This window comes from Phocoena sinus, chromosome 11 (genome assembly GCF_008692025.1).
Source record: "Phocoena sinus isolate mPhoSin1 chromosome 11, mPhoSin1.pri, whole genome shotgun sequence".
Classification (NCBI taxonomy): Eukaryota; Metazoa; Chordata; class Mammalia; order Artiodactyla; family Phocoenidae; genus Phocoena; species Phocoena sinus.
In genome coordinates this window covers 4,317,470-4,344,069 of record NC_045773.1, presented here as the reverse complement: position 1 = coordinate 4,344,069, position 26,600 = coordinate 4,317,470, and the positions used below count along the sequence as shown (strand labels likewise).

Genomic DNA, 26,600 nt, shown 5'->3' with positions numbered 1-26,600 from the left:
TGCGCCTAGAGCCCGTGCTCCGCAACAAGAGAAGCCACTGCAATGAGAAGCCCGCGCACCGCAACGAAGAGTAGCCCCTGCTCGCTGCAACCAGAGAAAGCCTGCGTGCAGCAACGAGGACCCAATGCAGCCAAAAATAAATAAATAAATAAATTTTTTAAAAAGTAGGAGACAGCAGACCCTTATGTTGATAATTCAGCACATAAAGCTCTACAACATTTTTAACAAGATGCTCGTGTGTGCTCCTGCTGAGTACAATAGCAAGAATGGCAAATAGGAGTCCAGTCTACTACATCATTTTACTCATCTGTTGATGGTGCCTGTCTTTGAATGGGTATCTCAGATTTTCCACTGGCTCACAGGTGTATTGTTCTGTTGGAACCTGCCGGGTTTCTGGAGGTAAAAGCTTTAGTCTGGACAAATGTACCCAGCTAGATATCCCTTGCAGTTTGACAGCAGTAGGGGTGGTTAAAATTACTTTATAGGGGCTCTTCCATTTTAGCAATCGTTGGTCTTTGGGGGACCCCTCTTTCCAGTTCTAAGAAGAACCTGGTCCCCGGGGTTTATTTGTGAAGGACCTGCTCCTTCCTCTGTAGTGTTAGTGGGGGCTGACAGTGCCTTGTGGGCACAGTCCTGGATTGCCTCCTGAACTTGTCCTAGATTAATAATACATCTCAGGGCCTGGTTCACTTCCTCATCCAGTAGAGTGTCAGTAGTAAGAAAAGGCCTCCCATAGGTCATTTCAGATGGGCTAAGCCTCAGACCACTCCTGGGGCTACACGGACCCTGAGGGGTGCAATAGGAAGCGAGTTGGTCCAGGGTGCATGAGTCTCTTGGCAGAGTTTTGCTAAGGTTTTCTTCAAAGGATGGTTCATTTTCTCTACCTTCCCTGAAGACTAGGGGTGCCAAGAGGTGTGTAGCTTGTAGTCTATCCCTAGGGCCATTGTGAGCCCCTGTGTGATTCTGGCTATAAAACAGGGCCCGTTATCACTGTGGAGGGACTTTGGAAGTCCAAACCGAGGAACTGCTTCTTTTAAAAGGGACCTACAGGCTTCCATAGCCTTTTCAGATCGGATGGGGAAGGCTTCAGCCCATCCTGTGAAAGTATTGACAAACACCATAAGATATTTATATCCTGACCGCGGGGGCATTTGGGTGAAATCTGTCAGTCTTCCCCCCTGATATGTCCCTCGGCATTGAATTGGCCTGAGTAATGAAGTGGGGATTGGATGGGCCTGTGGGTTATTATGGGCACATAAATCACAGGCAAGTGTTGCTTGTTTTACTGTTCTTTTAAGCCCCTTCCCTGAAAAAGCCTTTTGCATCAAGTCCCGCAGTGATCCCTCCCATAGTGGGTGGCACCATGTAAGCTCTTAGTGAGTTTCCATTTTTGGGCCTCAGGAATTAGAACCGTATCCTCCTTTCTATACTGGCCTGTGCTTCTCTTCTCATAGCCTCGTTTCCCAGCCTTTTCTTGTTCCTGTGGGGAATACTGGAGAAGGCTAGGGAGTTCAGGGGGGCCAATCACTGGGGCCATAATTTGCTCAGGCTCTTGCAATTGAGCTGCCTGTTTTGCAGTTTGATCACCTTTGCTGATCTCTTGGCTCACAAGGGATCCACCCCTCTGATGGCCCCTGCAGCGGATTACTGTTACCTGGGTCAGGAGCTGCACTGCTTCTAAAAGAGCCAGAATCAAATCTTTCTATTTTATGGGGGAACTTGTAGCGATTAACGTTGCTCTTTCCAAATGGCAGCATGAGCGTGTAGCACGTGGAACCATATTTACAGTCAGTAAAAGTATTTAATTTCTTATTCGTCCCTAATTGCAAAGCTCTCATTAATGCAATTAGTTCAGCCTTCTGGGCTGATGTCTGTGGGAGGCAGGGCCTTGGCTTCGATCCCGTTCATCTAAACTAACTGGCATACCCCGCCTTTTGGGTTCCCATTTCTATAAAACTGCTCCTATCAGTAAACTGTTTGACCTCAGGGCTGTCAAGAGGCTCATCTAGATCAGACCTGCTGGAGCAAGTTTGTTCTATGGTCTCGTTAAGCTGATGCACTAAGTCTCCACTCTAGACAGCTGGAAGCAGAGTCGCTGGGTTCAGGGTTTGGCACACCTTTAAGATAATGCCGCGGGCGTCCAATAGGAGGGCCTGATATCTTGTTAACCTTCCTCCAGTCAACCAGTGATGTCCTTTGACTTCCAGCACAAATTGTACCTGATGAGGGACAGCCTAAGTGCTGTCCCAGGGTGGGCTTGGAAACTCATTTACCAACAGGGATGTGGCCACTACTGCCTGCCGGCAGCTTGACCATCCCAGGGCCACTGAGTCCAGCTGTGTTGAGAAGTAAGCCACTGGTCTCTGATCCGGTCCCAGCTTTTGGGTCAGGACTCATGGTGCTATCCCTGACCTCTCACGAACATGTAGGGTAAGGGGCTTGTGCAAATTTGGAAGCCCCAGCACTGGTGCTCTACTCACCGCAGTCTTCAGAGTCTCAAAGGCCTGCTGGTGGTCCTTATTCCGTTGAAGGGGTTCCCTTTCTTCTCCCTTTAGACCCTCACATAGGGGTTTTGCTAAAAGGCTATAATTTGGAATCCAGATACGACAGAACCTAGCCATCCTGAGAAAGCCTCAGAGTTGCCTTTTTGTGGTTGGAGATAGTAATGCATTAATTGCTGTTTTTCAATCTATGGCAAGGGCTGGTGCCCCTGGGGTCAAACCCAATCCTAAATATTGAAACTGTTGCTGGTTGAAGATACTTTATATTGGTTGAAGATACTTTATATCTCCTTCTTGCCAGAAAATTTAGGACCGTAACAGTATTTTTATCTGAATCTTATTTGGTCTCACTACTTATCACTAAATCATCAACATATTGTAGCAGAGTTCCCTTCTCAAGGCTCAATTCCCTCGGTTCCCTTGCTAACGTGTTTCCAAAAAGATGGGGGCTGTCCTGAAAACCCTGCGGAAGTACTGTCCAGGTGTATTGGGTAGCCTCCAGGTGTCAGGGTCCCTCCATTCAAAGGCATAAAGGTGTGGAGAGTCTGGATTTACGGGAATACAGAAAAATACATCAGTGAGGTCCAAAACAGAGAAATACTGCGTGCCCCCTGGCGCTTGGGTGTGGAGGGTGTATGGGTTTGACACCAGTGGGTAAATAGGGATGACGGCCTCATTCACTGCTCATAAGCCTTGCACAAACCAGTACTCCCTGTTAGGCTTCTGAATGGGGAGGATAGGGGTATTGCAAGGGGGCTGGCAGGGCCTAATGAGTTTGTGTTTTAGGAATTTGATGAGCAGTGGTTGGATTCCTCTCAGGGCTTCAGGCTTTAAAGGATATTGTGCGTTTTTTTTTCCCCCATAATCAAAACTCGATTGAAAAACTGACAGCCAACTAGAAGAGTGCTGTTGTATACCTTACAAAACTAAACATAGTTACATTATCTTGGTAGATTAACTGGAATTACTGAACTGATAAGGCTTTCTGCGATAGAACACGAATTCAGGAAGTTGTGTGGATCATCAGTGTTGCTTTCTTCTAAATGAACACCCTTCTGTGGATCTGGCCTTTCCTCCTGTTGGCCGACATAGCACTGTTGAACAACCTACGTAAAGCGCCACTGTCTGAGCACAGCTGAAAATCGTGGTAATCTTGTAGCAACCTGGACATTTTACATCCATAAAATAAGAATTTGTGCTCTGAACCAGCCGTTTCTTTTTTTTTTAATTAATTAATTTTATTTATTTACTTTTGGCTGTGTTGGGTCTTCATTGCTGCGCTTGGGCTTTCTCTAGCAGCAGCGAGCAGGGGCTACTCTTCGTTGTGGTATGTGGGCTTCTCATTTCTCATGGCAGTGGCATCTCTTGTTGCGGAGCACGGGCTCTAGGCGTGCGGGCTTCAGTAGTTGTGGCTCGCAGGCTCTAGAACTCAGGATCAGCAGCTGTGGCACGCGGGCTCAGTAGTTGTGGCGCACGGGTTCTAGAGCACAGGCTCAGCAGTTGTGGTGCACAGGCTTAGTTGCTCCGCGGCATGTGGGATCTTCCCGGACCAGGGCTCAAACCTGTGTCCCCTGCATTAGCAGGCGGAGTCTTAACCACTGCGCCACCAGGGAAGCCCCGAGCCGTTTCTTTTTGTGTTTTTTCTTTTCCTTTCCAAGGAAGGATCTTGGAATCGCTAGCCAAAGGCATGTTGATTCTTTCACAAGCGCAGCCCATGCAGATCTCTGAGGCAACACCCCTAGCGAGCAGCACAAGACCAGGCACGTGGCATCTAAAGGATATTGTCTTTTCCAGGGGTATTTTTCTTCAGGCCTTAACCATATTTTTATTGGGGGAACAAGTTTTGCCCTTCCTGGCACCGAGGCATCTCAAACTGCAGGATCTACCGGTTCTCTAATTTCCTGGGGGATGTCTTGGGGAACATTTTGATGACCAGTAGGTGGGCCATCTGGGGCTACAAATAGATGCATTCTCTGTTTGAATTCTTTACCTCCTTGGATTCCCCTGTCCTAAGAATATACTAGCTCCTAATTTATTTAGCAAATTTCTTCTGGGGAGGGGGACAGGGCATTCTGGCATATACAGAAAGGAGTGAGTAATAATAATGGCCCCAATTCCACAGGCAAGGGGAGACCTAAATTGCCTTACCTTTGGCTGTCCCTCGACTCCCATCACAGTACAGTCACGGTTGGAGAGAGGGCCAGTTGGCCAAATCGGAACAGAACAGGAGCCTCCAGTGTCTGCAAGAAAGTCAGTTCTCCTACCTGCCACATCAAGGGTGACCTAAGGCTCCCCTGGAGTGATGAGGATGGATCGAGTGGGATCTGGAGCTGGGCAGGCAGGCGCTCCGGCCCCCTCAGTCGGTGAGCAGGAATCTCTTATCTGAGAGATTTGCAAGGAATTGGGGTGGGGCAGGGTTGCCCCTAGGGCATCCCACAGGAGGGCCCTCAGGACATTCCCCCTTCCAGTGCCCCCTTCCAACAAAAGGCACACTGGTTCTGGCCTAGGCAGCTTCTTGGCGGTCTGTCCAGCCTTCTCGGCCCTCCAGGATTCCCTCGAGGTTGTGGATGGATCAGAGCAGCCAAAAGTTGCATTTTCTTTATTAGCCTCTTATTCTTATTGGTCTCCTCCGTTAAGTACAGACCTTGAAGGCCTCCTCTACCAAGATTGACAACGGGGTTTGGGGCCTGGCCTCAAGCTTTTTGTAATTTTCTCCTGATATCAGGAGTAGCCTGGGTGATAAAATACATGGCCAGCAGTGTCCTCCCTTCTGTGGACTCAGAGACTGTACTGGTGTCCTTCCTGAATGCCTCTGTTGCCCGGCTCGGGAAGACTGCCAGATTTTTATCTTTTTCCTGTGTAACCTCTCAGACCTTATCATAATTTAAAGGCTTCACCATATACCCTTTCCTTCCTTCTGATACACAAGTAATATAATGTCTCATCCTAGCCTGGCCTGCACAATCTCCACAGTCCCAGTGGGGGTCATGTTCTAGGATTGCATCCCCACCCACCTGATAAATTTGGTGGTGTGGATTGGTGGCCACCAGGCCATCTGCGTGTCCCCTGGCCTTTCTCAGTATGCGCTCCTTTTAATCCAGGGTGCGACAGTGGGCCAGAATAACCATGATGTCCTGCCAGGTGAGAGAGAATGTCAACCCCAGCCTGATAAATTCGTCCCTAAACTTGTCAGAGTTCTCTGAGAACCTGCCAAACCTCTCCTTACAGATTCGCAATGGAAAAGGCCACAGGGGTCAGAACCTGAGGGCCTAGAGGTGGGAGTATTCCCACAGGGGATTTTTGGACATAGAATAAAGTGAGAGTACTTACTCCTTAAGCTAAGGTGAAAAAAAGATTTCAAAAGTAAATACAGGAACTCACATGATCTTTTATCATAAGCAGCACTCCAGGACAATTTTGTTCTCCTAGAGGGAGAAACCACATCCAGTCTTGCATCAGCCTCCTCTTAATAAAATCCATTTTCCTAATTAAATGTGACCCAACCTTAGAAAGTCCTGACTACATACAAAATTCTTTTTCCAATGATCCTTTTCTGCAAACCTTCTGCAACTTTGTGTAGCCATATTATCCTGTCCCTTATTCTTTCCATTCAGAAATAACCAGCCCTAGGACAAAAATCACTTTTTCCTTTTAATAAAATATATTTCTGTTCCTCATATCTTTTTTTTTTAATTAATTAATTTTTTGGCTGCGTTAGGTATTTGTTGCTGCACATTGGCTTTCTCTAGTTGCGGCGAGTGGGGGCTACTCTTCATTGCGGTGCATGGGCTTCTAATTGCAGTGGCTTCTCGTTGTGGAGCATGGGCTCTAGGCACGTAGGCTTCAGTAGTTGTGGCATGCAGGCTCAGTAGTTGTGGCTCGTGGGCTCTAGAGTGCAGCCTCAATAGTTGTGGCGCACGGGCTTAGTTGTTCCGCGGCATGTGGGATCTTCCCGGACCAGGGCTTGAACCCATGTCCCCTGCAGTGAATAAAAATCCATGAACAGAATAACTGAGATCTCCAAATTGGCAACTGGGCTTACAACACTAGTTAGAAGCTAATAAATATTAAGGATGTCCCAAGAGGAATCTTATCTAAGTCCCAATCTTACCCCGACCAGGATCCCAACAAACACAGAAACGACGCCCATGCTCTCCTCAGACTGCTTACCTGGTTAGCAGGAAAAAAGAACTTCTTCTCAAGCTATTACACATTATCAGGAGATTCTTGCTCTTCTAACTATAACCATGAGACACTAGCGCATGACAGACAACTCCAAGCTGGGCAGCTTGACAAGAATGGTGAAAGGTGACAGGGAGAAGGAGCGCGCAGGGACAAGGACTTCTAGCTGGACACCCTCCTGGTGGTTAATACGTGGCAGGCGGATTCTTAACCACTGTGCCACCAAGGAAGCCACCCTCATACCTTCTTTTCTGAAAACACACATCCTACTTTCCTTAAGCAACCATGAACTGTCTTTTACATTAGCATTCCTTGATTGGAATATCTCATAACATCTAGAAACGTATATCTTCCCAAAACACAATTTCTTTCCTTAATGTGCAAGACATGTGTCTAATAAACCCAAACATCTTTAGTTTCCCTCTCACAAGAAGACAAAAGTAGGTAAACAGAGACCTGTTTAGCAATTAATGTTCCAGTATTTCATCTTATTTGAAACGGCCTGGATACTCGATGGATTCCTGTCATTTGCCTTAATTTAGTTTTAAGTTACCAAAATTTGGAGGGACTATTGTAGATGGAAGTTTCCAAAACATAATTATTCCCATAGAGTTTATCAAAAAGCTCTTATCATAGTTAAATTTACTTAAAAGTTTAATCACATCAGGTCATTCTCCTTGATGACAGATTTTAAAACAGAAACAATATGTACTTATTGACTTTCAGTAACCCTAGGTACAAAGAAAATATTATAATTAATGTTGATGACTCTAAAGACAGGTCTGTATCAATTAAACTGACAAGCTTAAGTTAGACAAGTTAATTTCTACAGAATCAGAGATCTCATCGTTTTCCCTCTTGAAATTAAAAAGGCCTCTTTTTTTCCCTCAGACTAGGGGTCTACAGATGGATCAGGTAATTCTTGGAGCTCAGGTCGAATAGTTACATTGCAAAGGCAAAGGAGAGAAATGCAAGCCCCTCTCTCTTTTTTTTTTTTTTTTGTTGTTGGTCTTTAAAATCCCACCAAGTAACCCATGACTGGAGTTTCAGGCGATGTGGCTGTATGTGTTTGTACAAGGCTTAAATGTTCCACTGTGCTTTGGCAGAGACTTGCAAGAGCAGTTGGACAGACAAGACTACATAATACAAAGACACCAGTGACAAAAACTTAAACACACAAACAAAAAATCTTTAGGATTAAGGGTATGAGAGTGCAGGGCTGGGAACCGAGGGACAGGTGAAGGGAAGAGGGAAAGAAAAGACTGAAAGAGAGAGAGAGATTGCCCTTTCAACCCGCCCCCTGTGGGTATCTATTCAGGCACCAACCTGCGTGCTTCCAGAAAGAGCCAGTGAAGGAGGGAAGACCCTATCCACTGCCCGTTGCGGTGATCAAGCCTGGAAATCAGCCAGTTGTACATCATCTGTGGGAGTCTCACCCACGCATACACCAGTATATAGAAAACTGCCGATTTAGCCCATTCCCAATGGGACTTCTCTTTTTTCTTTTTTTAAACTTTTAATTTTCTATTGGAGTATTGTTGATTAACAACGTTGTGATAGTTTCAGGTGTACAGCAAGGTGATTCAGTTATACATATACATGTATCTATTCTTTTTCAAATTCTTTCCCCATTTAGGTTATCTTATAATATTGAGCAGAGTTCCCTGTGCTATACAGTAGATACTTGTTGGTTATCCACTTTAAATATAGCAGTGTGTACATGTCAGTCCGAAAATCCCTAACTATCCCTTCCCCCAACCCTTCCCCCCTGGTAACCATAAATTCATTCTCTAAGTTTGTGAGTCTGTTTCTGTTTTGTAGATAAGTTTGTTTGTATCATTTCTTTTTAAATTTATTTCTTTAATTATTCATTTTTTTTCTGTGTTGAATCATCCTTGCCACGCACGGGCTTTCTCTAGCTGTGACGAGCGGGGCCACTCTTCACTGCGGCGCGTGGGCCCCTCACTGCGGGTGACTTCTGTTGCGGAGCACGGGCTCCAGATGTGCGGGCTTCAGTAATTGTGGCGCCGGGGCCTAGTTGCTACGCGGTACGCAAGATCCTCCCGGACCAGGGCTCAAACCCATGTCCCCTGCATTGGCAGGTGGATTCCTAACCACTGCGCCACCAGGGAAGTCCAGTATCATTTCTTTTTAGATTCCGCATATAAGCGATATCATGCAATATTTCTCTTGCTCTGTCTGACTTACTTCACTCCGTATGACAATCTCTAGGTCCATCCATGTTGCTGCAAATGTCATTATTTCATTCTTTTTTTTATGGCTGAGTAGTATTCCATTGTACACATGTACCACGTCGTCTTTATCCACTCCTCTGTTGATAGACATTTAGGTTGCTTCCATGTCTTGGCTATCGTAGACAGTGCTGCAATGAACACTGGGGTGCAGGTATCCTTTCAGACCATGTTCTTCTCTGGATATATGCCCAGGAGTGGGATTGCAGGATCATATGGTAGCTCTCTTTTTAATTTTTTAAGGAACCTCCATACTGTTCTCCATAGTGGCTGTACCAATTTACATTCCCACAAAAAGTATAGGAGGGTTCCCTTCTCTCCACATCCTCTCCAGCATTTATTGCCTAACGGGACTTCTCTGGGCGGCAGGAAAATAAAGGTGAGAATATTGGGATGATCGGACTTCCAGCCACATGTTGAGGTTTGAACCTCTATCATTCTCATAAATCTCCTGTGAGGAGAGCCTGCTGGACCAGGATCTGCGCTGTGTGAGGCGAGCCTCTCCCACCGCTGCTTGTCACCTGTCGAGGTGAGCTGTTGCTGGCCAGAGCGAGCAGGTCTCACAAGCTGAGAGGAGTGATGCTGTAGCTGCCCGATGTCCACTCTCTTGGAAAGACAGGACAGAAGTAGGAGAGGACAGAGAGAGAAGTAGAGAGATTTCAGGAGAGGAAAAGGGACAAAGGGAAAGCGGGGAGGGAAAAAGGACAAAGGGGAAGGGGAAAGAGTTGCTTGAATGAGGGTACTGAGGCCCCCAGGGGCCAGGAAAGCAGACTTACCAAATGAGGTAACACTGAAACAAGAGGTTCAGAAGGCCACTTATCACCCATGGGGAAGCTGTGTTCAGTGATCCCAGAGGTGCATAGATCCTCTTCTGGGAAGGGAACAATTGTCCCTTTGAGGTGTCGCCACAAAGTATGTTACTGAACAGGGTTCTTGGCCTCCTTATCAATAGAAATTGATCAGTGGCCAGATAAGAAATTCAGGCAAAGGGACTTGCCTGGTGGCGCAGTGGTTGAGAATCCGCCTGCCAATGCAGGGGACACAGGTTCCAGCCCTGGTCTGGGAAGATCCCACATGCCACAGAGCAACTAAGCCCGTGCGCCACAACTACTGAGCCTGTGCTCTAGAGCCCACGAGCCACAACTACTGAGCCCATGCACCAGAACTCCTGAGACTCGTGTGCTTAGAGCCCGTGCTCTGCAACAAGAGAAGCCACCGCAGTGGGAAACCCATGCACCGCAATGAAGAGTAGCCCCTGCTCGCCGCAACTAGAGAGAGCCTGTGTGCAGCAACGAAGGCCCAAGGCAGCCAAAAACAAATTAAAAAAAAAAAAAATTCAGGCAAGTCTTTATTGGGACCCCTGCTGCAGCAGGGGGGAGCGAAAACAAGTAACAGTTTCCCTTGCTCGCTTGCTGAGGGAGGGGTGCAAACTGCTTCCTCATATGGGGTGGGGGAGAGGGTGTGTCCAGGGGTCGGGCCAGAGGGGAGTCTAATGTGGTCTGCCCACCCCTTAGGTGGTGGTGTGTGCAGGGGGCATGCGCAGTACCCTGCTTTTGCTCCCAGCTCTTCAGAAGTACCAGTTGGGTTTTTGGTTTTTCTGATTCTTGTTGTCCATAATTTGCCCCACTGGGCATGCATACAGTTATTTTTAGTCCCTTATAGTTTCTTTGTATGTCGTTGTTTGAGGAGATGTCTGTCCAGGTGCAAGCACTGCAGCAGACGGTCCCAGGTCCCAGCCTGTCTCAGAGCTGTCACGCCAGGCCAGGCCCCTCCAGAAACCCTCTGACACTGCAGTTGGGAGGGCTCAGAGCTCCTTAGGGCCCCCTCCCCACCACGGGAGATGGGGAAGTTTTTATTTGCGAGAGGAGAGTGAGACTCCAGAGGTCCTAACTGACCTCAGACTCTACTGATTAGCAGGCTCTGGCCCCAAAATGAATATTCTCAGACACTGGGCTCTTCCTGGCCAGGAGGCAATAGAGGTTGAATTTGATTAAGCCTCTTTACAATTTTTGCTGAGATCTAGAGTTTTCAGGTGGGTTTTTTCCCACTTTATTTTTTAAATTTTTATTGGAGTATAGTTGATTTACAATTTTGTGTTGGTTTCAGGTGTACAGTATACATATATCCACGCTTTTTTAGATTCTTTTCCCATATAGGTCATTACAGAGTATTGAGTAGAGTTCCCTGTGCTATACAGTATGTCCTTAGTAGTTATCTGTTTTATATATAGTAGTGTGTAAATGTCAATCCTAATCTCCCAATTTATCCCTCCTCCCTTTCCCCCCAGTAACTGTAAATTTGTTTTCTACCTCTGTGACTCTATTTCTGTTTTGTAAATAAGTTCATTTGTACCTTGTTTTTTTTTTAGCTTCCACATATGAGTGTATCATATGATATGTGTCTTTCTCTGTGTGACTGACTTCACTTAGTATGATCATCTCTAGGTCCATGCATGTTGCTGCAAATAGCATTATTTCATTCTTTTTCATGGCTGAGTAATATTCCATTGTATATATTGTATATATGTACCACATCTTCTTTATTCATCCATCCTTCCATGGACATTTTGGTTGCTCCCATGTCTTGGCTATTGTAAATAGTGATGCAGTGAACATTGGGGTGCATGTATCTTTTTGAATCATGGTTTTCTCTGGATATATGCCTGGGAGTGGGATTGCTGGATCATATGGTAGTTCTATGTTTAGTTTTTTGAGGAACCTCCATACTGTTCTCCACAGTGGCTGTACCAATTTACATTCCCACCCACACTGTAGGAGAGTTCCCTTTTTTCCATACCCTCTCCATCATTTATTGTTTGTTGACTTTTTGATGATGGCCATTCTGACTGGTATGAGCTGATAACTCATTGTAGTTTTGATATGCGTTTCTCTAATAATTAGTGATGTTGAGCATCTTTTCATGTGCTTTTTGGCCATCTGTATTTCTTTTGAGAAATGTCTAGTTAGATCTTCTGCCTATTTTTTGATTGGATTATGTTTTTTTTTTGATATTGAACTGCATGAGCTGTTCATATGTTTTGGAGATTAATCCTTTGTCAGTCACTTCATTTGCAAATATTTTCTCCCATTTCATGGGTTGTCTTTTTGTTTTGTTTATTTTTTCTGTGCAAAAGTTTTAAGTTTAATTGGGTCTCATTTAAAAAAATTTTATTGGAGTATCGTTGATTTACAATGTTGTGTTAGTTTCAGGTGTACAGCAAAGTGAATCAGTTATACATATACATATATCCACTTTTTTTTTTAAGATTCTTTTCCCACATTTGCCATTACAGATTGCTGAGTAGAGTTCCCTGTGCTATACAGCAGGTTCTTATAAGTTATTTATTTTATATATAGTAGTGTGTATATGTCAATCCCAACCTCCCAATTTATCCCTCCTCCCACTTATCCCCTGGTAACCATAAATTTGTTTTCTTTTTAAAAATTATTTATTTATTCTTGACTGTGTTGGGTCTTCGTTGCTGCGTGCAGACTTTATTTCGTTGCGGCGAGCGGGGGCTACTCTTCGTTGTAGTGTGCGGGCTTCTCATTGTGGTGGCATCTCTTGTTGCGGAACATAGGCTCTAGGTGTGTCGGCTTCAGTAGTTGTGGCATGCAGGCTTCAGTAGTTGTGGCTTGTGGGCTCTAGAGTGCAGGCTCACTAGTTGTGGCACACAGGCTCAGTTGCTCTGCAGCATGTGGGATATTCCTAGAACAGGGCTCACACCCATGTCCCTTGCATTGGCGGGCAGATTCTTAACAACTGCACCACCAGGGAAGCCCTTAAATTTGTTTTCTATATCTGTGACCCTTCTGTTTTGTAAACAAGTTGATTTGTACCCTTTTTTTAGATTCCACATATAAGTGATATCATATGATATTTGTCTTTCTCTGACTTACTTCACTCAGTATGAAAATCTCTAGGTCTATCCATGTTGCTGCAAATGGCATTATTTCATTCTTTTTTATGGCTGAGTAATATTCCATTATATATATGTAGCACTTTTTTTTTTTTTCTTTTTTTTTGGCTGCAGCATGCAAGATCTTAGTTCCCCAACCAGGGATTGAACCCATGCCCCCTACATTGGGAGCACAGAGTCTTAACCACTGGACTGCCAGGGAAGTCCCCACATCTTCTTTTTCTAGTCCTCTGTTGATGGACGTTTAGGTTGCTTCCATGTCCTCACTATTGTAAATAGTGCTGCAATGAAACTGTTTTGATTACTGTAGCTTTCTAATATAGTCTGAAGTCAGGGAGCCAGATTCCTGAAGCTCTGTTTTTCTTTCTCAAGATAACTTTGGCTATTTGCAGTCTTTTGTGTTTCCATACAAATTGTAAAAATTTTTGTTCTAATTCTGTGGAAAATGCCATTGGTAATTTGGTAGGGATTGCATTGAATCTGTAGATTGCTTTGGGTAATATAGTCATTTTCACAATGTTGATTCTTCCAATCTAAGAACATCTGTTTGTGTCATCTTTGATTTCTTTCTTTTCTCAGTACAGGTCTTTTGCCTCCTTAGATAAGTTTATTCCTAGGTATTTTATTCTTTTTGTTACAATGGTAAATGGAATTGTTTCCTTAATTTCTCTTTCTAATCTTTCATTGTTAGTGTATAGGAATGCAAGAGATTTCTGAACATTAATTTTGTATCCTGCAACTTTACCAAATTCATTGATGAGCTCTAGTAGTTTTCTGGTGGCATCTTTAAGATTCTCTATGTATAGTATCATGTCATCTGCAAACAATGACAGCTTTACTTCTTCTTTTCCAATTTGTATTGCTTTTATTTCTTTTTCTTCTCTGATTACTGTAGCTAGGACTTCCAAAATTATGTTGAATAATAGTGGTGAGGGTGGACTTCCTTGTCTTGTTCCTGATCTTAGAGGAAATGCTTTCAGTTTTTCACCATTGAGATGTTTCCTGTGGGTTTGTCATATATGGCCTTTATTATGTTGAGGTAGGTTCCCTCTGTGCCCACTTTCTGAAGAGTTTTTATCATAAATGGGTGTTGAATTTTGTCAGAAGCTTTTTCTGCATCTATTGAGATGATCATATGGTTTTTATTCTTCAGTCTGTTGATGTGGTATGTCATCGTGGTTGATTTGCAGATGTAGAAGAATCCTTGCATCCCTGGGATAAATCCCACTTGATCATGCTGCATGATCTTTTTAACATGTTGTTGCATTTGGTTTGTAGTATTTTGTTGAGGATTTTTGCGTCAATGTTCATCAGTGATATTGGCCTGTAATTTTCTTTTTTTGTGGTATCTTTGTCTGGTTTTGGCATCAGGGTGATGGTGGCCTTGTAGAATGGGAGTGTTCCTTCCTCTGCAATTTTTTTTGGGAAGAGTTTAAGAAGGATGGGTGTTAGCTCTTCTCTAAATGTTTGATAGAATTTGCCTGTGAAGCCATCTGGTCCTGGACTTTTGTTTGCTGGAAGTTTTTAAATCACAGTTTCAATTTCAGTACTCGTGATTGGTCTGTTCATATTTTCTATCTCTTCCTGGTTCAGTCTTGGAAGGTTGTACCTTTCTAAGAATTTGTCCATTTCTTCCAGGTTGTTCATTTTATTGGTGTATAGTTGCTTGTAGTAGTCTCCTTTTTCATTTCTTTTTTTTTTTTTTTTTTTTTTTTTTTTTGCAGTACGCGGGCCTCTCACTGTTGTGGCCTCTCCCGTTGCGGAGCACAGGCTTTGGACGCGCAGGCTCAGCGGCCATGGCTCACGGGCCCAGCCGCTCCGCGGCATGTGGGATCTTCCCGGACCGGGACACGAACCCGTGTCCTCTGCATCGGCAGGCAGACTCTCAACCACTGCGCCACCAGGGAAGCCCCTCCTTTTTCATTTCTAATTTTATTGAAAGGGGAAGCCTGTCCCTTTTTTTTCTGATGAGTCTAGTAAAGTTTTACCAGTTTCGTTTATCTTTTTGAAGAACCAGGTTTTCGTTTCACTGATCTTTTCTATTGTTTTCTTCATCTCTGTTTCATTTATTTCTGCTCTGATCTTTGATTTCTTTCCTTCTGCTAACTTTGGGTTTTGTTTGTTCCTCTTTCTCTAGTTGCTTTAGGTGTAAGGTTAGGTTGTTTATTTGAGATGTTTCTTGTTTCCTGAGGTAAGATTGTATTGCTATAGACTTCCCTCTTTGAACTGCTTTTGCTGCATTCCATAGGTTTTGGATCGTCGTGTTTTTATTTTCATTTGTCTCTCTTAATTTCCTCTTTGATTTCTTCAGTGATCCATTGGTTGTTTAGTAACATATTGTTTAGCCTCCACGAGTTTGTGTTTTTTACAGTTTCTTCTTTCCTGTATTTTTTATTTCTAATCTCATAGCGTTGTGGTCAGAAAAGATGCTTGATATGATTTCAGTTTTCTTAAATTTACTGAGGCTGGCTTTGTGGCCCAACATGTGGTCAGTCCTGGAGAACGTTCCATGTGCACCTGAGAAGAATGTGTATTCTGCTCCTTTTGGATGGAATGCTCTATAAATATCAATTAAGTCCATCTAGTGTAAAGTGTCATTTAAGTGCCTGTGTTTCCTTATTGATTTTCTGTCTGGATGATCTGTCCATTGGTGTCAGTGGGGGGTTAAAGTCCCCCACTATTATTGTGTTATTGTCAATTTCTCCCTTTATGGCTGTTAGTATTTGCTTTATATATTGAGGTGCTTGTATGTTGGGTGCATACATATTTATAATTTTTATATCTTGGATTGATACCTTGATCATTATGTAGTGTCCTTCCTTGTCTCTTGTAACAGTCTTTATTTTAAAGTTGATTTTGTCTGATATGAGTATTGCTACTCCAGCTTCCTTTGTTTTCCATTTGCATGGAATATCTTTTTCCATCCCCTCACTTTCAGTCTGTATGTGTCCCTAGGTCTGAAGTGGGTCTCTTGTAGACAGCATATAGATGGGTCTTTTTTTGTATCCATTCAGCCAGTCTATGTCTTTTGGTTGGAGCATTTAATCCATTTACATTTAAGGTAGTTATCAATACATGTGTTCCTATTTCCATTTTCTTAATTGTTTTGGATTTGTTTTTGTTGCTCTTCTTTCTTCCCTTTTGTTCTCTTCTCTTGTGGTTTGATGACTATCTTTAGTGTTGTGTTTGGGTTGCTTTTTCTTTTTTGTGTGTGTATCCTAGTTTTTTGGTTTGTAGTTCCCATGTGGCTTTGATATAGCAGTCTGTATATGTACAAGGTTGTTTTATTTTTTCCATTTTAAAATGTGGTTTTTTAAAAAATATATTTTTTATGGGCTTCCCTGGTGGCGCAGTGGTTGAGAGTCCGTTTGCCGATGCAGGGGACACGGGTTTGTGCCCCGGTCCGGGAAGATCCCACATGCCACAGAGTGGCTAGGCCCGTGAGCCATGGCCGCTGAGCCTGTGCGTCCGGAGCCTGTGCTCCGCAACGGGAGAGACCACAACAGTGAGAGGCTCGCGTACCGCAAAAAAAAAAAAAAAAAATAATAATATATATATATATTTTAGCCACTTGGTTCCTTTTTTGTCTTTAGTTTTTGCAAATTGGTTGGAAATCAACATTTCTAATCACAATGTTTAAATCAGATTTCATAATTAAACCACTTTTACTTGCTTTACGGTGACTGACAACTTCTCACACTGTCTCCTTCCTCACCCCTGGATCCTACTCTCCTTTGCAACTTTTTAAAAATAACAGCTTATCGGGCTTCCCTGGTGGCGCAGTGGTTGAGAGTCCGCCTGCCGATGCAGGGGACACAGGTTCGTGCCCCGGTCTGGGAAGATCCCACATGCCGCGGAGCGGCTAGGCCCATGAGCCATGGCCGCTGAGCCTGCGCATCCGGAGCCTGTGCTCCGCAACGGGAGAGGTCACAACAGTGAGAGGCCCGCGTACTGAGGAAAAAAAAAAAAACAGCTTATCGAGATATCTCAACAATTCACATACCATACAATTCACCCATTTAAAGTGTGCAATGGCTTTTAGTATATTCACAGTTGTGTACTCATCTCCACAGTCAATTTTACAATATTTCCATCCCCTCTAAAGAAAACCTGTACCCATTAGCTGTCACTCCCCATCCCTGCCCACCTCCCAGCCCCTGACAACCACTAATCTGCTTTCTGGCTCTGATTTGCCCATTCTGGATATTTCATATAAACTAACTCATACAATATATGACTTTTTGTGACCGGCTGCTTTCACTCTGCATAATGTTTTCAAGGAAGTACTTCATTCCTCCTGTTGCCTGGATGACATTGTATTTTACGTCTATAACACGTTTTATTTATCCATTCATTAGTTTATGGACTTTGGGGTTGTTTCTGCTTTTGGGCTCTTATAAATAATGCTGCTATGAACATCTGTGTACACATTTTTGTGTGGATGTATATTTTCTTTTCTCTTGGGCATAGGAGTGAAATTCTTTTGTTACTTTTTATGATGAAAACTCTTGTTTTTAATAAATTGATTTATTTATGTTTTATTTTTGGCTGTGTTGGGTCTTCATTGCTGCGCACGGGCTTTCTCTAGTTGTGCGCGGGGGCTACTCTTTGTTGTGGTGCATGAGCTCTAGGTGTGTAGGCTTCAGTAGTTGTGGCATGCAGGCTCAGTAGTTGTGGCTCACGGGCTCTAGAGCACAGGCTCGGTAGTTGTGGCGCATGGGTTTGGTTGTTCCGCGGCATGTGGGATCTTCCCGGACCAGGGATAGAACACGCATCCCCTGCATTGGCAGGTGGATTCTCAACAACTGCGCCACCAGGGAAGTCCCATGATGAAACCTTTTTTTTGCGGTACGCGGGCCTCTCACTGTTGTGGCCTCTCCCGTTGCGGAGCACAGCCTCCGGACGCGCAGGCTCAGCGGCCATGGCTCACGGGCCCAGCCGCTCCGCCGCCTGTGGGATCTTCCCGGACTGGGGCACGAACCTGCATTCCCTGCATTGGCAGGTGGACTCTCAACCACTGCACCACCAGGGAAGCCCCGATGAAAACTTTTAAACGGACACAAAATTAGACTGAATGATACAGTGACCTGCACCCCTTCCCCAGGCAGCCATCACCCGACTTCAACAGCTAACAGCTTGTAGGTACACTTGTTTTACCTACTGCATTATTTCGAAGTAAATGCCAGACTTATCATTTCATCTGTAAACAGTTCTGTATTTATCTTTTATTTATTTATTTAGCTGCAGCAGGTCTTAGTTGTGGCAGGCAGGCTCCTTTGTTGTAGCCCACCAGCCCCTTAGTTGCAGCACATGGGCTCCTTAGTTGTGGCATGCAAACTCTTAGTTGTGGCATGTATATGGAATCTAGTTTCCTGACCAAGGATCGAACCCAGGCCTTCTATACTGGGAGCATGGAGTCTTATCCACTGTGCCACCGAGGAAGTCCCAGTTCAGTATTTATCTTTAAAAGGTAAGAACCTCTTAAAATAATTGCAGTGCCATCAGCACACTGGAAACAGTATCATCCTTAATATCATGAAATATTCCAGTGTTCACATTTGTCTAGTTGCCTTTTTTTCTTTTTTCCAGTTGGATTGTTCAAATCCTATTCTGAGTCTGAGCAAGGCCACCATGTTGTATTTGGTTAAAGGGATTCTTAGGATCTTTCCTCTCTGGGGCCCTTCCCACGTTTTCTTTTCCTCCTTGCTTGTTGGTAGGAGAAACCAGGCCATGTGTTCTGAAGAGCTCCTCACAGTCTGGGTTTTACTGATTTCATGCCCGTGGCCCTTGCATTTCCTGTGAACTGGTAGTTAGGGCTCGACAACTGACCTGGTGTAGGTTTGTTTAAGGACCCTTCAATGCTTTTATTGAGCCTTCGTGGAGGTCTGGTGCGTGCCCAGCCCCACGGCGGGCACCGGGAGACCCCGGGTGGCCAAGCAGTGCCCCCCGCCTCTGCTCCCAGGCCAGGGGGCAGTGGCCCTGACCTGGGGTGGGGGTGAGGGGTGTGTGCTTGATCCCCCAGCCGCTCGCTCACCCACAGTGAGGCGTGGCCAGCGCCTTGTGGGTGCTTCACTAGGCGTGTGTGTCCTCAGCGGGGTCTGAGGGAGGTCTGGGCCCCGGGTGATGTCCTGTTGTCTGTCCGTAGGTCTGATCCGGAGCGGCGTCCGAGAGCCCCGCCGCCACCCTCCCGTGCTGCGCATGGTGCTGGAGGCACTGCAGGCGGGGGAGCAGCGCCGGGGTACCTCGGTGGCGGCCATCAAGGTTTACATCCTGCAGAAGTACCCGACGGTGAACGTCCTCCGGTTCAAGTACCTGCTGAAGCAGGCCTTGGCCACAGGCATGCACCGCGGCCTCCTCGTCAGGCCCGTCAACTCCAAGGCCCGGGGAGCCACTGGCAGCTTCAAAGTCAGCCGCTGGGAATGGGGTGGGGGGTGGCGAGAGGCCCCAGGGTGCAGGTGGACTTGCCCGAGGGCTTGAACCCCAATTCCAGCTCTTTCTTCCCAGCCTCTGGGTGCTGGTCCCCTGCCCTGTTCCCTCTCTCCTTCTGTCTCTTCTCGTTCTTCCTCTGTCTTTGCCAAGACCCCCCGTCTCCCCGGGAAAGCTGAGCACCCACCCGGCCCCAGTCACCCTGCTGCATCCGCCTCCATCCCTGTTGGGTGTGTTGCGTGACCAGAGACCGTCTCAGCTGTTTCACTTCTAGGTTCTTGGCGCCCGTGACCCCTTCCTGGAATTCCTTACCACGGGCGGCACAGACCCAACCTTGGCCTCTACGGGGTCACAGAAATGGGGTTTGTTCCCCGTGCTGTCTGGCTCTAGACCCGTGGTCTCCAGACCAGGGCTGACGCCTCCCTGAGCCCCTACATCCTCCTCTTTCAAAGGGGAGGGTCACCCAGAGCTAAGGGCAAATTTGGCCACAGAATTAAGCCCCAGCATCATGACTGCCAGCTGCCACCAGGGAAATCTCAGGGACACAGACATGGGGTCTGTCTCGTCACTGCTGTGCCCCAGCAAGTAGCAGTTCCTCTGACAGGCTCCATGGAACACGGTGGAACATTCTCAACCTCCACGTTCCAATCCCTGTGGGAATAGGGTGGCTGAGCACAGGGGATCCCCCCTCCTGGAACTCCGGGTGTGTGGGTCAGAGCTTGGACACCAGCCACGGCAAGGCCAGGGGCACAGGGTGGGGTGAAGGGAAGCAAGAGAGGGCACTGGGAGTGCCTGTGACTGGGAGACGGTCAGGAAAGTGGGCCAAGGAGCTGGGAGGCAGGGAAGGGGGTCTTGGGTACCACGGAGTCAGGAATGTGTGTGTGCAGAGAGTGGGAGTTGATTCTGGTCTTGGTGGGTAACGGGGAGCCGTGAGGGTCCAGGGATGCTGGGAGCAGCGTCATCAGCTGGGCTCTAGAGGGGCAGGGACCACCCGTTTGCCAGGGACGCTTGCATCTTCCTGCCACTTGTACCCTCCCTGTTGGCCCCATTGTAAAGATGGGGAGACCGAGGCCAGAGGGGGAGGAGAAGACTTGGGCGAGTCGCCCTTGGGCTGAGGTTGAGGCCTCAGGAAGCCACGAACTCTCAGCCGTCTGACTTCCATGTCCGTGTTCAGCTACACAGAAGCGAAGCGGCAGGGAGACTTGGGGACACAGTGGTGTGAGGCGGGGAGGTGGGGAGTCCGAGCCACAGTCTGTGAATGGTGTTAGGGGGTCAAAGGAGATTATAGGTTAGCATCTCAGAGATACTGTTAGGGCTCAGTGTGCATGATGTGCTCCCAGAAGCCTGGCTCTGAGGCTTCTGGGTGCGGGGGTGGGAGGCGCGTGCCCGCCACCTGTGCAGGGAGGGTAGAAGAAGCTTGGGTGAGTTTTGGAGACTCGGGTTCCTTAGCTCCTAATGGCAGCACCGTTCCTCACAGTGCATGAATGGGTGGAATGCATTACTGGCAGCCGGCATTTAGGAGGTGGTTTTGCGTGCTCTCCGCAAGCCCTTGGCCGCCTTCCTCTTCCCCTCCTTTGGGATGGGGTCTTCTCTGAGCCTCATGTAGGGTATAGGGGCATAAGACATCCAGAACCTCTGCTGTCAATCCCACCCCGTTCTCTCCTCCTCCAGTTAGTTCCCAAAGACAAAAGGAAAATCCAGCCCAGGAAGACGTCCACCATGACGGCCCCCAGGAGGCCTGGTCAAGCTGAGGGAAAGGACCCCAAGAAACCAACTGAGTCAAAGAAGAACCCACCCAACCCAGGCGATGTGAAAAAAGGATCCAGGAAGCCAGGAGAGGGGAGGACAGCTCCCCCCAAACCAGGTGCAGCCAAGAAGGCCCCCAAGAAAGGCCAGCAGACCAAGGACCAAGAGGCAAGACTGGGTGAGGCCAAGAAGTCCTCCCAACAGCCAGACAAGGCCACACAGGCCCCTCCCATTGCCAGTGGGCCCAGCGGGAAGTCAGAGGTCAAAGGTGGAAGGAGCAGCCGAGGTATGGATGTGAATGGGGTGAGAGGAGGGTATGGGAGGGGGTTTCTGGCAGCCACTGGACATGAGTTGGAATGGAGGGGCCAGCTCTGGGAGGAGGGGTTTCTAGCCAGTGTGCCCTGAGCACTTGGCTTGACTCAGAGAGACAGAGAATGCATGGTAGCTGGTGGGGGTGGGTATGGGGGAGAAGAGTGCAGAGAGAGGAGGAGGGGTCATCTCTGAGAAGGATCAGGGGAGGCTTCCTGGAGGAGGTGTCCCAGGCAGAACAGCTTGTGCAAAGGTCTGGAAGCATGAAGAAGGTGGAAGAAGTACAAATAGTTCTGTGTGTGTGCACTGGGGGAGGGGGTAGGGGAGGTTGTGAAGGGCAGCAGGAGGCTGGACTTTATCTGGAGGACGATGAGGAGCCACAGAAAGACTCTGAACAGGGGACAGCTAGGGCCCAAGGTGTTCTTAAAAATGTATCCTGGGGCTTCCCTGGTAGCGCAGTGGTTGGGAGTCCGCCTGCCGATGCAGGGGACACGGGTTTGTGCCCCGGTCTGGGAAGATCCCACATGCCGCGGAGCCGCTGGGCCCGTGAGCCATGGCCGCTGAGCCTGCGCGTCCAGAGCCTGTGCTCCGCAACGGGAGAGGCCACAACAGTGAGAGGCCCACGTATTGCAAAAAAAAAAAAAAAGAAAAGAAAAATGTATCCTGGCTGCCATGTGGAAGATGGGTTAAAGGCTAGAGGCAGATACACCTGTCGGGGGCCTTTGGTGTGGGCAGGTGTGGAGCTGTGAACGGAGTGAGGGATGGTCAGCCACTGTCCAGTTAATCCTCTAACTGTCCGTGGTAGAGAGGCTGCTACCTTCAGTTGGCAGGCTAGGGCACCCAGACTCAGAGAGGCTAAACTACTTGCTCCAGGTCATACAGCCTGCAAATGTCAGAGTGAGGACTGGGCCCTGGGCAGGACAAGGGCTGTGGGACCCCTGAACCTTCCTGCCCAGCAGCAGCTCCTCCTGAAAGAAGTGTTTCTCACATGCCATCCCCTCTTCCAGCAGATACCAAGGCCCACAGGAAAACAAAGCCTGGGAGTCAGAGTTCCAAACCCACGGTCACCAAGGTAGGTGCCTGGGTGACTTCCTGCTCTGGGTCTCCAGCGACCAGAGCTCGGGCATCCCCACCCGGCCCCAGAGGGGTCAGCCAAGGAAGGGGGCAACTTATTTTCCTACAAAGTACAGAGCACTTTCCTCCCCTCCCCGGCCCTTCAGCGCCGTGAGGATCACCCCATTTTATAGATAAGAGGCTGAGACTTAGAGAGGTGAGGTCACTTGTCGAAAGTGACCCAGCGCTGGGATTTCACCCCTAAGTTCGTGGGCTCTGAGCTGTGCACCCAGCCCTGCCCAGCTCTGTCCCCTTGCTCCTGGTTTGCTTTCTTATAGGGCGAGGATGCTGCTGCTTCCCCAGCCAAAAAGAAGATGGGCAGCAAGGTCCCTAAAAAGGCTGCTGCGCAGGGGGCCGGGGAGGGGCCTAAAGCCAAGGCCCCTGTTCCTCCCAAGGGCAGTGGGTCCAAGATGGAACCTGTACCACTGGCCAGGAAGGCAGAGGCCCCTAAAGGCCCGAGAAAGCCTGGCATTCCCACCAAGTCCTCTTCGTCCAAAGCGGCCAGTAAGAAGGCAGAAGCCGAGAACTAGAGGCGGGGTGGAGACAGACTGAGATTCTACTTTTTTATTCCCCTAAAAACTATCACTCTATTTCACTGTAACCTATTTATCAATAAAGACTTTTTCCCCCACAAATTGGTGTGGAAGGAGGCTGAGGTCTAAGGATTTGGCCATCCAGGGCTAGGACCCAGATAGAAGCTTCTGCCCTGGGGAGATGCAGACCGCTGCAGGGATCCAAAGTCACCTAGGCACCTGTGGAGGCACTGGAAAGGTGTTTAATCCAGCCTGAGATGTGGGACTGCTCCCTGGAGGGGGCAGCTTTTGGTTTTAAAGGATGAGTAGGAATTGCCAGATAGATGAGGGGAAGGGCCTTGCAGGCAGAGGGCCCAGAATGTGGGGTAGAGCTGGGAGGATGGGGATTTGTGGTTTTGAGAGGAGAACAGGTGGGGGAGGGGTGGCATGAGCCCCTGGGCCGTGGAGATGGGGCCGGAAGCTGTGGAAGGGTGGACTAAGGAGGGCAGACATCGTCTTGGGGGCAGTGGGGAGCCAGGGTGGGTTATAGGCAGGGAAGAGGCTGACGTGGTGTGTGTTGAGAAGAAGCCCTGTGGCTGCAGAGAGGAGGGGTTAGAGGAGCTGAGAGGAGGTGCGGACCGTTCGACTAGTCACTGAGTAGGACTGTGGGCCCCTCGGGAATCCTCAGAAGGAAGAGAAAGCGCAAAGGCCGTGGGGCGGGAATGCTCTTGACAGGCATGTGTGGCTAAAGCCCAGATGGAGACAGAGGTGAGGTCTGGGGTGTTTTAAAAACGTATGTGACGCTCTTCCCATGGAGAGCTGGAGTCTGTGCCCCTGCCCCTTGAACCTGGGCTCTTTGATTGCTTGACCAATAGACTACAGCGGAATTCACGTTAGGACAGCTGCTGGGCTCAGGCCTTAAGAGACTGGCAGCTTCTCCTTCCTGTGTGGGGGCTGTTTCTTGTTTTTTCGCTTTTTAATAGTTGCTCTTAGAACTCAGCCACCATGCTGTGTGGAAGCCCAAACAGCCGGTGGAGAAGAATTGAGGCACTCCAGTTGTCAGCCCCAGCTGGGCTCCCTGACCAGCCAGCACCAATTTGCCAGCCATGGGAGTGCACCATCTTGGAAATGGATCGCCGATCCCAGTTGAGTGGCCCCCCTGACACCACGTCGAACAGGGACGAGCCTTCCCTGCCAAGCCCTGCCCCAGGCAGACACATAAGCACCACAAATGTATTGGGGTGGTTTGTTACGCAGCAGTAGATACCATAACAAGGGCTGCAGCGTAGACTAGGGCAAGATCCTGAAGGGCCTTGTAAGCCAGGGTAGGAATTTTGGGTTTTGTTTAATTGTGATGAACAGCCATTAGAGGCCAGTGAGCAGCGGAGTGCCTGCAGGGGAACACGGGCAGCAGCAGGGGGCTAAGGAGGCGGCCCCTGCAATGGTCCATCTGAGGGGTGGGCCGCCGTGGAGGGAGGGGTTAGAAGTAGTGGATTCTGGGTAGAGGTTTAAGCAGGATGGATGGGATATACTGAGGGAGTGGATGTAGAAAGGAGTCCACAATTTGGGGTCCACACAAGTGCTTGTGTGGCCATCACCTCCTGGGGCGAGAACAGCTCGTTCAGGGGGCTGCCAAGAGATGGTCCAGATGAGGGGTGACTGCTGAGCCAGGGAGTGCGCAGAGACGGAAGGGGCGGATTTGAAGGGAGTCAGAGGTAAGCTGGATGGCACTTGGGAAGGGGAAGATGGGACACAAAGGGAAACTGAGGCAGCCCAGCATGGAGCATCCAGACTGTTTCCTTTCTGCCACTGCTCCCTCAGCCCTGCTCTCGCGTCCCTGAATCCCACGTGAGGCTTTGTCTCACTGCCGATGGCTTCCTGGCTTCCCGGCTTCCCTGGGGCGTCTGTAACGTGGCTGCCAGCAGAGCCCCGAGGGGCACAGTGAGCAGACAGCAGTGAGCTGGGTTGGCACTTCCCCCTTAGGGGGTCTGGTTGGGGGAGGCACCCTGGGCAGCTTCGGGGGGGGGCGGTTGGGCATCACTGGGCATCCCACCCCCACGAGCTGGCATCAGGCCAGTCGCCCTGACCTGGCAGAGGCCGGACAGCACCCAGCACCCACGAGACTTGGGAGGGCCTCCTCCCCTGCTTGAGGACAGACATTAGGCTGAAGTTGCCACCTCCTGTGACCCTCAGACGGAGCTAAGGGACACCTGTAGCTGCAAGGCAAGTCTTCAGGGCCCCAGACAAGGACTGGGGGTGGTTCACAGTGGTTGGCCACCTTCTGTGCAGAGAAATGACCCTGGAAACTAGAGCTGTCCTCCCTGTGCAAATGCATTTTTAAGCTTCAAGAAGGAATTGCATGTTAATCAGGCATTAAAACAGGCTGTGGCATAGTTAACGGTATAGGAAGATGTTGCATGGGGGACAAGGCAGCTGCGAAATGGTGAGTACATCCTGATCTCGATTATCACTCCTCAGCCTCCGACCCAGGCAGGCACACGATTTGGAGTTTGGAGTGGCATGCTCTCAGATTTTAACCATGGGTGGGTTAGGGTAGCTTTTATTTTCTTCAGGCTTTTCGTACTTCCTGACAGTTCTGCAGAAAACATGTATTCATTCTAGCATCACACCCCCCAAAAAAATTCTTATCAAATTCTGTAAATAACTTAGACTAGCAAGTCTGCTGCTTAATAAAAAGGCATCAGTGATCAGAATAGAGAATTTGAAAAGATAAAGAATCTCCGCCCAGAAGGCACTACAGGAAGAGGCTATTTTTAAAGCTAAAACTTGTTTACTTTTCTCATTTTTCTGTTCTCAATTCTAGAACTGGTATTTTTGGGATTTTGTTTAAATTGTACGAATTTTTCTGTCCTGGCTCTTACTCCTGATTAATATGTGTGTGTGTGGGATTATTTTTCCTTCATAAAAGGAAAAAACTAACTTAAGGCGCTTCTGATTTGGAGGTGGTCCTTTAGTGACCTTTCCTGGGGGTCAGTGAACCTCAGCCCCAGCTCAGGCCTAGAGCCAGCTGGGTGGGCTGGGGGTCTCTGTGGTATTTGCTGATCCCAAGTCATGTGCTGTGGTGAGAAATAGTGCAGGGTTATACCAGCCTGGGAGAAACTGCCTCTGTTTCCTCATCTGAATAATGGAGTTAATGGTATATATTTATGACAAATTCAGGGCGAGTGTGTAAACGGCAGGTCTCTTTCCAGGGTGGTCACCTTGGAGCTCCCCACACACTTTGGGGGCCGCTGTGGAAACTCCAGCCTGGAGGTAGCATGGAACAGAGGAATGAGGGGCCCACGCAAGCTGGTTTTTGGCTTCCCTGTGCCGTGACCTGGGAAATTCCTCGACTGTGCTGAGAGTCAGTTTCTACATCTGTAAAATGGGGATGATATTCTGTTCCTCACGGCTTATTACCTAGGTAAGTAGGTTAGGAGCAGGGCCTGCCCAGGGGTAGATGGCACACAGCAGCTGTGACATATTCCTGGCGGTCAGTGGATGCCCGCGTTTCCCTTCTCGGAAGCGGAGTTGGTATCTGCACACCCGTCACGAGGGGAGCTGGGAGGGTCCTAAGCCAGGCCCCACCCCCTTCTGCTACAAGTACAGAGCTATCTCAGGATAAAGGCTGGAGCCCACG

General features: G+C 48.0%; 2 protein-coding genes across 2 annotated transcripts; one reads left to right on the top strand and one right to left on the bottom strand.

The window, feature by feature from the left end:
- Positions 1-3,416: 3,416 nt before the first annotated feature.
- LOC116762314 (40S ribosomal protein S27-like) lies at positions 3,417-3,683 on the bottom strand. Its single transcript, XM_032649152.1, has one exon. The coding sequence runs from the start codon at positions 3,681-3,683 to the stop codon at positions 3,525-3,527; it is 159 nt and encodes a 52-aa protein (XP_032505043.1). The 3' UTR covers positions 3,417-3,524.
- Positions 3,684-6,763: 3,080 nt separating this feature from the next.
- On the top strand, positions 6,764-22,978 carry LOC116761764 (histone H1oo). The gene is made up of 5 exons (XM_032647964.1): positions 6,764-6,809; positions 19,000-19,259; positions 20,952-21,312; positions 22,343-22,407; positions 22,727-22,978. Exons 1-5 carry the CDS (start codon positions 6,764-6,766, stop codon positions 22,976-22,978), a joined length of 984 nt encoding a protein of 327 aa, XP_032503855.1.
- The last annotated feature ends 3,622 nt before the right edge of the window (positions 22,979-26,600 follow it).